The sequence below is a fragment of the Euprymna scolopes genome, chromosome 39 (assembly GCF_053919585.1).
Source record: "Euprymna scolopes isolate OS-2025 chromosome 39, ASM5391958v1, whole genome shotgun sequence".
Taxonomy (NCBI): Eukaryota; Metazoa; Mollusca; class Cephalopoda; order Sepiida; family Sepiolidae; genus Euprymna; species Euprymna scolopes.
The window spans coordinates 25,711,212-25,726,885 of record NC_136520.1 but is presented as its reverse complement, the minus strand read 5'-3'; the positions used below and the strand labels follow the sequence as shown (position 1 = coordinate 25,726,885).

At 33.1% G+C, this 15,674-nt stretch overlaps 1 protein-coding gene across 5 annotated transcripts in view; it reads left to right on the top strand.

Annotated features, from left to right (window-relative positions):
- The window catches only part of LOC145263682 (rho GTPase-activating protein 23-like), a 693,682-nt gene that overhangs the window by 636,411 nt on the left and 41,597 nt on the right, over nucleotides 1–15,674 (top strand). For all 5 annotated transcript variants that reach the window (XM_080120564.1, XM_080120565.1, XM_080120567.1 and 2 more), the window contains 2 exons: nucleotides 11,578–11,722; nucleotides 13,672–13,750. In XM_080120564.1, the coding sequence (XP_079976690.1) occupies nucleotides 11,578–11,722; nucleotides 13,672–13,750 (224 nt within the window). The remainder of the gene's footprint in view (nucleotides 1–11,577; nucleotides 11,723–13,671; nucleotides 13,751–15,674) is intronic.

The following is a 15,674-nucleotide window of genomic DNA, read 5'->3' as shown; positions in this document are numbered from 1 at the left end:
AGTGGAACATGGGACAAGATAAGAAATCTATGTCGCCTCTTCTAACTAACATCCTATCCAAGTAGGACGGGAGGCCATATGATTTTGCTACGTCCACATCTCCCTCCCCGGGTGATCCAGACGGAATCTGTCGACAAGATCGCACGAGGCCATCAGGTCAGACAGGCTGCTTTCACACCTCTCCGACCCTCTATCCTCCCCGACCTTATCTATTTTGGGGTCCAGGATGGCATTCCAGTCCCCCATTAACACTATCCGCTCTGGACCCGAAGAGAGAAACACCTCCACCCGCCGAAAAAAGGAAACCCTCTCGCTGCAGACGTTAGGTGCATAAACTGCCACGATCCGGAACTCGCCGCTTTTAACGGCAACATCGACCACGACCAACCTCCCACAAGTGTCCGCGTGGACAATGGTAACTGTCGCAGACAGGGTGCGACTCACTAGAACAGAAACCCCACAGCTACGGAGATTGCCATATGCTGAGTAAATGTCAAAGTCGTTTACCAGCACACAGCAATCCCCGGCCCCAACAAAGTGGGTCTCCTGCAATGCAGCTACGTCTACCTCAAGGGCCACGAGATCCCTCAGCATTAAAACTCGTTAGGTTCAAGCTCGTGGCCATTATTCCCTAACTAGTAGTATTCGTCACAGATGGGTTTGAAATCTTCGGGAGTAAGTCCATCAAATGTCTGACTGAGACTGCCCTTGAGCAGATCAGACGTAAGCCGTCCATCTCGTGCCAGGCCCCTGACGTCCAAGGGGAACGTCACTTTTAATGCCCTATAAAACGATGGGTGAACGTAAATGGGGACCCTCCCTTCACATTTTTGAGCAATCTGCCCAAGCGATGGGTGCTCCCCGTCAATTATACGCAATCCCTTGAAGGTAGTTTTTCCAGCCTCCAACATCCTCCACAAGGCCTTTGCTCTCCCTCCCCTATTTGGTCTCATGAATGTAATGAGCTGTGCGGCATTTCTGAAGTTCCGGGGATTGGTGACCTCTAACCTTTGAGAGGTTGACGAGGCTCCTCAGGAACTTCTTCTGTCGTCCGTTGAGGTCGCCGGTCGTATCTTCTGCCGTCACTTCACAGAGGTGCTCCCCCGGCCAGAAAGGAAACTTTCTTGTTTTTTCCTTTCTGGGGGCCACCTCTTGCTTGTCTTGCTTCTTCTCTGCCATCTCTGCTTCTATAGCTGAAGCTTCTGTAACCGGAGCTTCACTTTGCTCCTTTATTTCGGGGGTGTTGAATACGGGAGGGGTAGGCTGAGCCTCCTCATGGGGGATCTGAGTTGGAGGCTCAATTTCTTCGTCTTGGTGTTCTTTCCATTCTCTTTTTCCTGCCTGTTTGGTCTTGCTTCTTTCCTCCTCTCTACAAACCTCTCTGCCTAACCGTTCGATCGGGGATGATAGGTTGGCGTCGTTATGTGGTTCACCTGGAAATCCTCGCAGAAACTTTTAAAATCTGCTGAAGTGAATTGTATGCCATTGTCTAGACAATCAACCACACCAAACTTAGCATACAATTCCTGAAGAGCATTGATTGTAAAATCTGTCGTTGAACTTTTACATTGAAATACCTCAGGCCATTTTGAAAAACTGTCTACCACTATTAAATAATAGTTTCCATCCAGTGGGCCTGCGTAATCTATGTGTATTCTTTGCCATGGGTGGTTCGCTTTAGGCCACGGGCTAAATTGTATTGGGGGCGTTTTTGCAGCCAATGCGCATCCCTAACATGACTTTACCATGCTTTCTATATCAGTGTCCATACTCTTCCAGTAAACGTAGGACCTCATGAGGCTCTTCATTCGCATAGCCCCAGGGTGCCCCATATGGAAATCCTTTAAAATTTTCTTTGGTAGTGTAGCTCTTTCTCGGTACAACAGTACCTCATTGCACATAAAATAAGCCTCCGCTGCTGATTCATCTGATTGAATTTTTTGTTTCATTTCTTTGATGAAACTATCTTCTTCAGCCTCCCTTATTATATCTTCCAAAGTGACTGGTAGTTCCTTGATCATATTACATAGTATTTGTGTAGAGTCCTTTTCACTTTGTAGTGACGCTATTACTGTGTTTTCAAGCGGTTCCCTTGATTTCGTGATTAATCGTGAAAATCCGTCTACGTGACTTAACTTCACAGATGTAAGAAATTCCATACTGAAATCGTAATTCGGTAGAATGGTCCTCCATCTTTGCCGTCTGTTGGCTGTGTACATTGGCAGACCTTTTTTAGAGCCAAAGATGGTTATAAGCAGCTTATGGTCAATTTGTAATTTAAATTTACGACCGTGTAAAAATCGGTGGAAGTTTGTAACACCGAGTATGATCCCCAGTGCTTCCTTTTAGATTTGGGAGTAATTCTTCTCGGGAGGCACTAAAGTTCTTGACGCATGGGCGATCGGCTTAGTGGACCCATCAAGCATCTTGTGTAGAATGCATGCCCCAATCCCATAAGAACTCATCATCAGTTGCAACAATAATCTCTTGTTTCGGATTCAAATGAGTCGGGGATAAATCTGACGTTAATACATCTTTTAATTTCTTCAACACTGCCCGGCACTCAAGCGTGCAGTCCCATTTTTTGTACTTCTTTAATCGTACATTCAATGGCACACACAATTCATGCATGTTGTTAATGAACGTCTGATAATAGTTCGCGAGCCGTAAAAAACTCTGCAATCTAGTTACATTATGAGGTTCTGGCATGTCTTTTATAGCTGTGGACCTGTCTGGATCAAGTTTCCTTCCGTCCTTATCTATGGTATGACCCAGGTATTTAATTCATTCCAAAAACTTCGCATTTTGCTTCCTTCAATGTGAAGTCGCATTCTTTTACTCCGTCAAACACTTTAAATACATGATATCTATTTTGTTCAACATTTTAACTACGCATAAGAATATCGTCCAGATAGCCTATTACGAAATCCAAAATCTTCCTCTACTGGTATTTGTAGGTACGCCTCGCTTAAGTCTATTTTGGAAAAATATTTTCCGCCATTTAACTTAACGAATATTTCATCAGGTTTGGTAGTGGGTAGTGATGCCCCTTGAGCGCCGCATTCAATCCGGTCGAAAAGTCTGCGTATACCCTAATCTCTTTAGATTTTTTTTTTTCATGCAAACGGTGGGGGCTGCCCACTCACTATAGTTAATAGGGGTCAAAATCCGAGTGTTAACTAGTTTTTTCAAATCTTTTTCAATTTTTTCCCTCGAAGCAAACAGTACGCTCCATGGCTTTTTGAATATTGGTTTTGTTTCATCCAGCAATTTGAATCTCGCTTTTATTTTTGTGCAGCATCCAAGCTTTTCAGAGAAAACACTAGGGAAAGATTTTTTACAATCTTTTTGAGTTTTTCGGCTTCAGCCATTAGGTTTTCGACTTTATGACAAATATCACTCATTGGCGAGTCCCATAATTCGAATTCCTGAATCCAATCGGTCCCGAATAAGTTTGTTGTGTTCCTTAGAATGAACACTTTTAGCTTTTTTGTCGTTCTTTTCAGTGACACATTAATAACTATCTCACCCTCAAAATTTATTTTTTCACCAGTTACCGATCTTGCGACTTTATCCGTTTTTGTCATCGTGAGCTTTCCTATTCGCTTCCACATGTGAAAATTTATAATTGATAAATCCGACCGTGAATCGAGCTGCAGTTTCACTTCTTTATTTCTGATTCTGACCGTAACATATTTCATTATGTTCTGTTGGTGAAAGGCTCATTTTTGCAGTTTTTACATAGCTCTTTTTGCTACTTTTGCTCTACAATATGAGGCCTTGTGCCCTGCTCGCTTGCATAGGTCACATGTTATTTTCCTTTGGTACTGACATGCATTGTACCCATGCAGTTCTCCACATTTGCTGCAAGGGATCCTAGGATTTTGTCTATTCTGATAATTTTGTGAAGGGTTCTTTTTGCCTTTTTTTTTTTTTTTTACATGGTAGTCACCACTAATCAAGGCCCAGAAGCCACTCGGGGATAAGGGTTATTGCATGTACAGTAATCAGTGGGATAATATCGTAGTAATCGTTAGTAATGGAGATTTGATAAAGTGTCTTACTTAAGGGGCGGTTTATCAGGAATTTGTTTATGTTGGACTTGAAGACATCCTCTTGGTTGGTAATTGCTGGCGGGTGAGTGTCCTTTATTTTTCAAGCATATTTTTTTTAATGTGAGGGATACCTGCTTCCTCTATGTTTCAGGAATCTTGCTTCATTGCCACGAATTGCTGACAATCCTCAGTTTCTGAAGCGTCAAATCAGGTTCTAATTCCAATTTATTTAGAGCATTACAAGTGCATGCTGTATTTTTGTGAACATCGGCAATATTGCATACCTAATGTGCTACAACAAGTCATATCTTTTTTATTTGTTGGTCAATTTTTAAAAGAATTACATTGATGGAAAGAAAAGAAAATAAGCATTCCAATAATGTTAATGTATTTTTCCTTTATGCGTACAATTAATGTTAATGTATTTTTCCTTTATGCGTACAATTTTTTTATGCTCCAAGTTAAAAATAAAAAAACGGTAAAAAATGACGGCAGCAAAAAAGGGAAACTTTTTATTGTTTACATTTTATGCGTTATTTGGATACATATGCACGGGGTTAAATTTGATTGGATATTGCTGAAATTTTACAGGCTATATAAACATAGAAGTCCATCTCTACTGGTGTTTGATTTTTTTTAAAGTTGACGAAGAATATTTCAAAATTGATAAGATAAATCAACATATATCATCCATTTTCATATAGATAATAGTTTCAGAATTATTTTTATGTATAATATGTAAATATTTGATAATTATTAATTGTGCAGGAATTTCTTTAAAATGTTATCTTTTATAGAAATACACAGATAAATGGCTTGCTAAGAACTAATGCTAACATGATGCGCTGAGCTGACTAAAGCATTCTCTTAAAAATAGAAAACTGTTTTCATCTAATTAGTTAATTATCATAATTAATCATTTTTTATTCTGAGTTTGTCAATTTAAAAACTTATTTTCAAGTTTTTCAAAATTAATTTCCATCAAACAATACTATCTTGAAACAGGGTTATTTGTGCCATTTTTCGTGTTTTTTTTTTTTTTTGTTTTTATTTTTCAGATTTTTTAAGATTTTAACATCATTCGTTTGCATCACGGTCGTTTTTTTTTTTTGTTGGGGGGGGGTCCGATTTTTTTAAAGAAGTTTTAACATTGTTTTTTTTTATATAATATTTAAACAGGTTTATTACTTATTAATTTATTTTTATTTCGGACTACTAGTCTCATCTTTATTAGTTGTTGTTTTTTTTTTTTTTTTTTTCATCTTTTTTATTGGATTGTTTATTCACAACGTTTCGGCCAACAAATTCCTCTGGCATTCGTCAGGTTTATTACTTCACTTATTCTTTCATTTTGATTCCTCCCCCCCCCCAACACACACACACACACCTCTAAACACCCGGGCAACGCCGGGTATCCCCGCTAGTAACAAATAAAAGGTACTTGTGCACTCATGCCACCATGCTGAAATAATAACGTTATTATTTAGAAACGCATTCTTAACATGGGGAAGGAAGGGTGTTTTGTTAACTATTCTGTACTTTCACCTAACAATTAAATAAAAAAGATATTGTAAAAGTTGAATTTATTTTTAACTCATTGTCAAGACCATTTTTTTTTCGAATCTGTAAAACAAACCCTTTTTTTTTTTTTTAACTGAGGATATCTAAATAATAATAATAATAATGCGGTTAGATAAAAAATTTCATTGTGATGCATTTTGTAAATTTTTACCTTGTTTCCACCTTAACATTTTTCTTTAAAATGACAACCTTTTAGGGTTTTCGGTATGCTGAAAATGAATATCGCAATTAAATTTTCCACAAATAAGTAGCTTTCCGGATATTAAGCAATGTCATTTCTTACGTTATTGCTGGTGGCCATCTTGGTATGTGCGTTGTGTATAGTTTCTCGGGGTTGCGTTTGTGCACTTGCGCATACCAAGATGGCCATCAGCAATAACATAAGAAATGACATTGCTTAATATCCGGAAACTACTTATTTGCAGAAAATTTTAATGTGATATTCGTTTTCAGCATACCCTAAAACCTATAAAAGTAATCATTTTAAATGTTAAGGTGGAAACAAGGTAAAAAATTATCATTTTATTTCTTTGTTTACATAATTGAATTTTCAGTAAAACAACAGAATAGAAATGACGAAAATTACCATCAACTGGTGAATATATAGTTGTTGCTTATCAGGATTCCTAGTATCTTGGTACTGTGAAAGTTACACCTAGGATTCATGTAGAGTACGATTTATGGTTGCATCTCAGAAAATAGGTGTATACTTTGGGCCAGATAGAGAGGATTTATAAAATTGAAAATTGGACTGCTCCCAAAATGCATAAGTTCTGGTCGACTATGGGAATTTCCATCTTTTACAGAAATCCAAAATCTATATGAAAAATTTTCTTCAATTTATTTCTGAGATTAATTCATATTTACTCATTTTTTTTTTCTTTGAGAGGAGTAGTAAATACCGGCCATGAATACTCTTTAGGCATTCAATGGCTACACCCAAGATTAAGCTCTCCTGTGGCAAGGAGTCAGGAAAATGCCTATTCTCAATAAAGCTATATTTAAATACCACTATAATACATAGTTTTGTTCATAAATAGACACCTACTGTATGATACCATGCGCCAGTTAAAAAAAATTGAAATTTGTACATCTTAATTGATAATTCATCGCTTATGGTAAAGAGATACATCAAATTTGACTGCATAATCAGAAAGAGCACACAATTTTACATAAGAGTGCCAAGTTTTATGAGACTAGCTTGAAAAATTAAATGGTGGCGAAATTACCAGATTTCTTGAAATGTTGAGGTTCGTAATTTAGCCCACTTTTTCTAAAGAAAAATGTCCACGGAAAAGCCTAAATTTTGGCACTTAAAATTCTCATAACTTTTGAACTACTGATGGTATTTGCATTCAAACGGTTTTAAGCATCTTTTAGATAGCTCTTTTCATGCAAGTTGATAAAATAACAATTATCTAAAAAGAAAAAATCAACTTGTAATGCTACTTATATGGGTGTCTTTTAGCAAACTTTGTGTGAATATTAACCATTTGAAATTGTCCACCGTTGATGACGACAATTTGAAATCGTCACTGTGCTTATTAACTATAGATGCAAAAGTCGTATAGTCCTGACTCTCCTTATGTGTAAAATTCATGCATTTCCATATTTTATGAAAAAGGCTTCTTTTTGGGCAGTATAACTCCATTAACAGTTTGACTGCCTCGTCAAACGACAATTGTTGTTTTTTCTTGGTAAAATATAGTTCACGAATTTATGTTTGGATGTACCTAACTTCCTAAAGAACCTTTTGATCCATTCATGCACTGCAATCAATCTTAAAAAGGTCTTCAAATCTTCTGAAATATGCCTCAAACGTTAGGTCTTCCTCAGGAGCATAGTGAAATGTATCAATACCTGACCAGATCGTATTTTGGGAAAAGGCCGTGCTGGCTTCTTCTCCGCCGTCCTTATTCACTAAAAGTTGCATTATCAAATCCATTTTTTTTTTTTGTCTGATCGGTTTTGTTGCTCTAAATGTAATTTTTTCAATTTCAATATTTGTTCATTCATTTCTTTCTTTCTTGGAACCTTTTTTCAAGTTCTAATTGTTGACGTTCTTGGAATTTCACCATTTCACAAAATCTGTTTTGCAAAATCGTCCATTTTTTTTTTGTTTGTTTGTTTGTTTGTTTTTTTTGTACGATTTGAAATTACTTAATATGACAAAATGAGTTTTTTCAGAAACAACACTATTCGTTGATTTTCCTTTCCTATATAGTACCTACTCTATAGAAAAAAAAACTTTTACAAACTCGTACCTGGTTATTTAACGAATATTTCTTTCGTATATCTATTTCCTTGTGTGGCAATTTTCCTGAGAAAATAATTCGGCGTTTATACAGAAAGCAGTAAATTTCATTTGTCATTTTTCAATTTTCGTAATGTGTAGGTACTGGGTTCAATTCCTTGTTGATCCTACACATTTTTTTCCTCTTTTTTTCCTTAATTAGTCACTTATCTGTGAAAGAGAGTTTATAGCATTTATTTAATATTGGCTATTCTTTTTGATTTCTGTACGAAAAAGAAATGTCCTTTTCTTGTTAACCCTTTCTTTGTTGTACTTAGCAAAATGTTTTTTTTTTCTTCTTCGACATGCAGTCTCGTTGACCAATGAAAAGTTTATTTTAATCGAATTAAAAGCGACATTTTTTTTTTGTGAATACTCGCTTTAGCCTATAAAATAAAAAATACTATCATTCATTTACTTGTATTTGCGTGAGTATTTTTTTTTTTTTTTTTTTTCCAACCATAAAAGCAAAACATGCTTTTTAGAACAAAGCTTTTTGTTCAACATTACTTGTATTTAAAGAGATGGAAAAAAAGTTGCGTTTTTTTTTTTTTTTTTTTTTTTTTTTTTTGTACTTACTGAAACTTGGTCTCGCTAATTCAGTAATAATTCTAAACGCAATTGTCTGGAGTTCTGTTTCAACTCGTAGTTTACGCTTTTTGTAGCTATTTTAAAAGCAAGATAAGGCTTTTTGATGACGTCTTTGTTTAATCCTTTTTTTTTTTGGCAAGAATTGATGTCCTTTTTTTCGAAGTGTTCTTTATCCTGTGTTTGTGGATTCTTATGTTCACATTTTTTTTTTTTTTTTTTTTTTTCAACATAGACAAGTAGTTTTTCCCGGTCTTCACCGAACTTTTGAAAAATAAATACTTTTGAAGCTTCGAATTTCCCCTGAGTGTAGGAAAAAATTATTTCAAAGTTTCGCATATTCTTTTTTCTTGGATCATTTTGGTCGTCAAATGTTGTTTTCAAAGTGCTTTTTTTTTTTTTTGTTTTTAGAGTGAGTCCTTGCCCGAATATTTGTCATTCAGTTATTGTAAGCTATTGTTGTAGCTAGGGGACACAAATGAAAGAAACCACAAGTAGTGTAAAGTGTATAAATATAATATGTATTTATCATAAAGAATACAGGAACCACTAAAGTGGTATGAGAGGAACGTGTTCATAGCATGTCGTTAAATGTCTCCCTTTAGTCTCTGAAACTAATGATATTCATAGAACTGGTTGATTCCACTTAGTTCTCAAATAGGGGTGATTTGTACGCCACAACACTATAATTAGTTAATTTATAGGTATTTTTTTCTAAAATAAAATATCATTATCAATAAGATTTACATGAGTAATAACATACCTAATAAATTAACAAATTATATAATTGTAACATTGTATATATAACATTGTCAGATTTGTGCCAACTAAATAATTCTAAGGTATGATGTAATTCCTGCTTTTTTTTTTTTAAACTCCTGATTTTTTTTTTTTTTTTTTTTTTGCTCCTTCTTGATTTGACTTCTGTTTTTTTTTATCATTTATCAGCTCCTTCTTTTTTATAAGCTCCTCCTTTTTCACTCTTCCCTTAAAAATAAAATTAATTTCCTCAAAAAAAATGTATGTTTACATTTGGAGAAAATAAACTATCAAATAAATCTGATAGTGGAGATATATATATATATATATATATATATATATATATATATATATATATATATATATATATTATTCTTGTAAATCCTAATAAATCTGGTTCGGCAGTCAAATGTTATAATACGACCATCACATAAGTATCTGGATTCACTTTTATTAAAACTTTGAATTCAGTATTAATTAGAACGCTGGCAACCAGAAGTTAAATACAATGGAAGATGTTAGTACAAATGAGCATTATTAAACAGCATAATTAGGTTCGTGTTAGATCAGCAAAGTTGAATCTGTTCAATACATGATGGGTGACCATTTAGGAATTCCTGCCATTGTATGTGGGATGACAGCAACGTTTTCCTGTAAAAACTCCTGTTCTGAAGATGCATTCAGCAAGTACTTCAGGATAACTTGCTAAACCACACGTGATAACGCAGCAGAACAATCGATCTGAGATAACTTCTGTTCTCAAGCATGTGGCAAAGCTCCCCAAATATTATCATCAGTGAATGGATGAAATTTTCTCCTATAAAATTATGTTTTGGAATTTTAAGATGAAAATTTATAATTTTGATGGTCATTCTTATTTTTAATGTTATTTTCACAACATTTCAACTACTGTCATCTCTGATCTTCTTGAAATGCATTTCATCGAACTGTGGAATCTGTACAAATTTTAAACAGAACTCTTTATTTAATCTACAAGAATAGCTTGCTCTCGTTCCATCAGTTATGGCGTCATAGAAATCTTGAGTAATTCGTAATTGTATTCTTAGCATCACCTGTAATGAGGATTGCACCTTCAACCTCCAAAAAACTCAATTTGAACTAATTATTACTTAACACTGAATATGTTGCTACCAGTTGCAAAAAAGGGTATAAGAACTGATATAGATTCTGAATTTTTAGAAGTCCCAAGTAATTTGCAATTGCATTTTTGATGGGTCGCCCACACTGAAGATTGAACCTTCAATCTCCTCTTCAACTGAATTTTATCAAATACTCTATCCACTGCAACATGGGTTGTTGCATGATGTAACAGATCCAAAATACAATTGTGAATTACTTATGATTCCTACCCAGTCATGGCTGATTGAACGAGAGCATGCTACCCCTGTGGATTAAATAAAGGCTTTTGTTTGAAATTCTGTGCAGATTTCCAAGTTTGACAAGATACATCCAAAGACGTTTAGAGTTTACATCAACTGAAACGTTGTGAAAATAATACTCCAGATAAGAACAGTAGTTTGGAGAATCGAAATAAATGACAAAATTGTAATGATTATTCTTTAAGTAACTCTTGGATGAGTCCATTTGATTTCCTTGAGGATAGACAACACCTTTTGCTTGAAAACCCTTTATTTCTATTCAATATTTGAAGAGAGAAAATCTCATTCAAATTTTTTGTTCTAATTATACTTATACTGTTTAACAATTTTTTAAGAGAAATAATTTTCCTTTTTTTTTTTTTTTTAAGGAAGATATTTAAATTTTTTTTTTTTTTCAATTTTATGTTTCATGCTTAAATATTTTTCCAAAAGTATGTTCAAAATATTTTTTTAAAAAGTATGTTCAAAATATTTTTTTAAAAAGTATGTTCAAAATATTTTTTAAAAAAGTATGTTCAAAATATTTTTTAAAAAAGTATGTTCAAAATATTTTTTAAAAAAGTATGTTCAAAATATTTTTTAAAAAAGTATGTTCAAAATATTTTTTTAAAAAGTATGTTCAAAATATTTTTTAAAAAAGTATGTTCAAAATATTTTTTAAAAAAGTATGTTCAAAATATTTTTTAAAAAAGTATGTTCAAAATATTTTTTAAAAAAGTATGTTCAAAATATTTTTTTAAAAAAGTATGTTCAAAATATTTTTTAAAAAAGTATGTTCAAAATATTTTTTTAAAAAGTATGTTCAAAATATTTTTTTAAAAAGTATGTTCAAAATACTGTAATAATATTTCATGATTGTTCTGTCTGTTTATCTCTGATCACCAACTTTTATGCATTCCAGCAACAACACCGGAACATGATGCAGTCAAGTTGCAGCGACGCACATCCTACTTGATGGCCACACTGAAGGATCGTACGGAAATTGGTTCTCCTGTTCAGCATCCTGCTGACAGGCTCAACACCTCAACCCATGCTTTGGATCAAATGTAAGTAATATTCACATCATCGATTTCCAATGGTCAACAACATCACGTATGCCTATTTCTTAATTTTTGAGATGAGGGTTGATACTTTATTTTGTTTGGATTGTTCGACAACTGTTCTCATCTTGACTGTTATTCTCACAACGTTTCAGTTGATGTAACTTCTGACTTTTATGGTTGATAGAACAAGAGCATACTACCCCCGTAGATTAAATAAAAATTTCTGCTCGAAATTACATTCAGATTTCAGTTAAATAGAAAGATTCCCAAATTTGACAAGAAACACCTCAAGATGGTTGGCAGTTATACCAACTAAGACATTGTGAGAATAACATTCAGGATAAAAAGTTTGAATAATTCAAATAATATACACGTAGGCTTGTTGAAGCACTTTACTATTTGATCGATATAAATTGTGTGGCATTCAAATTCATGTTTTAAAAAATAACTGATATAAACATTTCAATTGTGCCATTACATGGACTCTGAATGTGGAAATGAGGACGATGATACAATTCAATCCATCTTTGTCTGCTCTTTAGTGCCTAACCTATGTAGCTTGACAAATCTTGACGAGTGCAACAATGATGTGCACAGGACTGTGTAAAAAAAAAAAAAAAAAAAGTGCAAAACTGTTGTATGACGACATGCTTCAAAGACATAAAATTGACGATGAGTTTCTTAATTTTAGTGATCCATGCCGACATTCAGACAGCATCAGATCATCAATGATGCCCATTTCTCTCTCATTTTTCCTTACAGTTGAATCCTGAATTTTTTTTTTACCATATTTAAAGGAGAAAATGACAAAAACAAAAAATATTAAGTTTTTTAAATAGTTTGTGAATTCAATGTCCACCATTTTTTATTTTCCATCTAATGTTATCTCTCTCTCTCTCTCTCTCTCTCTATATATATATATATATATATATATATATATATATATAATGATTGAACTTCTTAATTGAAATGAAAAGAATAAAGGCAGCAAAATACTTACAACAAAATAATCCAGATAGGTAGAAAAGTAACGTTTATTGGTTATAGTAATAAGTATATATCGATTGTTTTTCTTCTTTTTTTTCTCACCACTTTTTGTTCTATTTGAAATTGTTCACTAAACTCTACTGGGGGAGGAGGAGTAGTCACTTTTACTAAAATTATTAATCAAAGAGTGAAAGGCTGATTGGATAAAATATGGAAATAAGTCGATTTGAACAACGCAATTTTTATTTTTGTTCCTATCCAGAGTGCAACTTTTTGGGGAGGTGGATTTCCCCCCACATTAAAAACTGACCTTGTGTCTAACTCTGCTCTTGTGGGAAGGCAAGTAAATAGGAACAGTATTTTTTTTTTTTTTTTCTGGAAGTGCTTGCCAAAAAATAATTCATGTCTACTAAGCAAAATTTTATGTGCACATTTGGTCTACGAAACTATACAGGTCATAGGGGAAAATCTAGCTTTAATTTATATATAAGAAGATAGCAGGACTACCTGAAATTCCATGATATCCTGGAAAAGTCTGTGTTACATGTTTCTTTTAAAATCTCTCTCTTTCTTATTGAAATTGGAGGGTTCATTTATATGTAAATATATGCAGAATTGTAGAGGATGTTTTGTTATGTATATTGTTATTGTAAAAACAACAAAATTAAAACCATGTTCATTAATTCACTCCAAAAGAAGATAGTTACAGTCGTGAAGAATGTTCAAAGAATCAAAATTCCAGGATTTTATTTGTAAATCAATCTGAAGAAAAACTCAAAGGAAGCATATATCAGGGAACAAACTTTTCAGATGTGTGTGTCTGTGTGTATGTCTGCACATGTTTTGTACTATAAAATATATATATATAAGATTGTGAAGAATTGGTTTGTTCTATTATTTAAATTGTCATGTATCTCTGTTGGTTCCACTTATTAAAACTTTCGCTGTTCATTTGCTCATTTCAGGCACATTCAACCGCCAGGTGGCCATTCACAAATCATACATGCAAAAAAAACAAAACCGGCCACTTTGATGGAAGAAAAAGTGAGTTGTACTCCTTTTTTTCTCTCTCTCTCTCTCTCTTTTTTCTCTTTTTTCTTTCTTTATTTTTACCTTATATCTACAAACCTTTCTATACACTTTTTTCTTTATTTATTTTTTACCTTATATCTACAAACCTTTCTATAAACTTTTTTCTTTCTTTCTTTTTTTTTACCTTATATCTACAAATCATTCTATACACTTTTTCTTTCTTTATTTTTTTTTACCTTATATCTACAAACCTTTCTATAAACTTTTTTCTTTATTTATTTTTTTTTACCTTATATCTACAAACCTTTCTATACACTTTTTTCTTTCTTTATTTTTTACCTTATATCTACAAACCTTTCTATACACTTTTTTTCTTTATTTATTTTTTTTTACCTTATATCTACAAACCTTTCTATACACTTTTTTCTTTCTTTACTTTTTACCTTATATCTACAAACCTTTCTATACACTTTTTTTCTTTATTTATTTTTTTTTACCTTATATCTACAAACCTTTCTATACACTTTTTTCTTTCTTTACTTTTTACCTTATATCTACAAACCTTTCTATACACTTTTTTTTCTTTCTTTATTTTTTTTTACCTTATATCTACAAACCTTTCTATACACTTTTTTTCTTTCTTTATTTTTTTTTACCTTATATCTACAAACCTTTCTATACACTTTTTTTCTTTCTTTATTTTTTTTACCTTATATCTACAAACCATTCTATACACTTTTTCTTTCTTTATTTTTTTTTACCTTATATCTACAAACCTTTCTATAAACTTTTTTCTTTATTTATTTTTTACCTTATATCTACAAACCTTTCTATACACTTTTTTTCTTTATTTATTTTTTTTTACCTTATATCTACAAACCTTTCTATACACTTTTTTCTTTCTTTATTTTTTACCTTATATCTACAAACCTTTCTATACACTTTTTTCTTTCTTTATTTTTTACCTTATATCTACAAACCTTTCTATACACTTTTTTTCTTTCTTTATTTTTTTTTACCTTATATCTACAAACCTTTCTATACACTTTTTTCTTTCTTTACTTTTTACCTTATATCTACAAACCTTTCTATACACTTTTTTTCTTTCTTTATTTTTTTTTACCTTATATCTACAAACCTTTCTATACACTTTTTCTCTTTATGTACATAATCTTTCTTTGCTCTAAATTATCTTCATTCATTCCCTCCATATTCTCACTTAGGCATTCCACCCTGCTCATGACTGGCCCTACTCATTAAAGTTTTTACCCCCACCCCACTTTCTCTACTCATTATTCTCTCTCTCTCTCTCTCTCTCTCTCTCTCTCTCTCTCTCTCTCTCTCTCTCTCTCTCTCTTAATTTACACACACTCTCTTTTCTTCAACTGGTGCAACCAGATCAAGATGTCTGAAAATGGCTTCCTGACTTAAATGCACCTACACTAACACCTTTTTGTTTTTTTAACTCTTTGCACAACTAATTCATGTTCAGCAAAGCCCAAAACAAAAACAAGTCCTCCCTCCCTTTTTTTCTTTTTCAACCCTCACTTCCCTACTGACTTCCTAACTTAAAACACACCAACCAAGAATATTATAACCCTTTTCCTTCGCGGAGTTAAATCATGTTCTGCAGGGCCAGGAATAAAAACAACAAAATCCACTACAAATCTTTATCCTTATCTCTACCTTATTGTACAAAATTTGTAAATCGCAACCCATGAATAAATATAGAAAAATGTAAACAATTTGAAGTATAAGTTTTTTTTTGTTTTGTTTTTTTCGCCCTGTCAGTACTGCATTAGAATAAGCCGACTGCTTCCCTGCAGAGGGTAAAAAATCTCTCAATGAGGCAACCAGTTAGCCGTGGATTGCTCCCTGTAATGCTTTAAAACATGATCCTAGTGATTGATCTGACCTAGATCTGAGTGTATAGAAG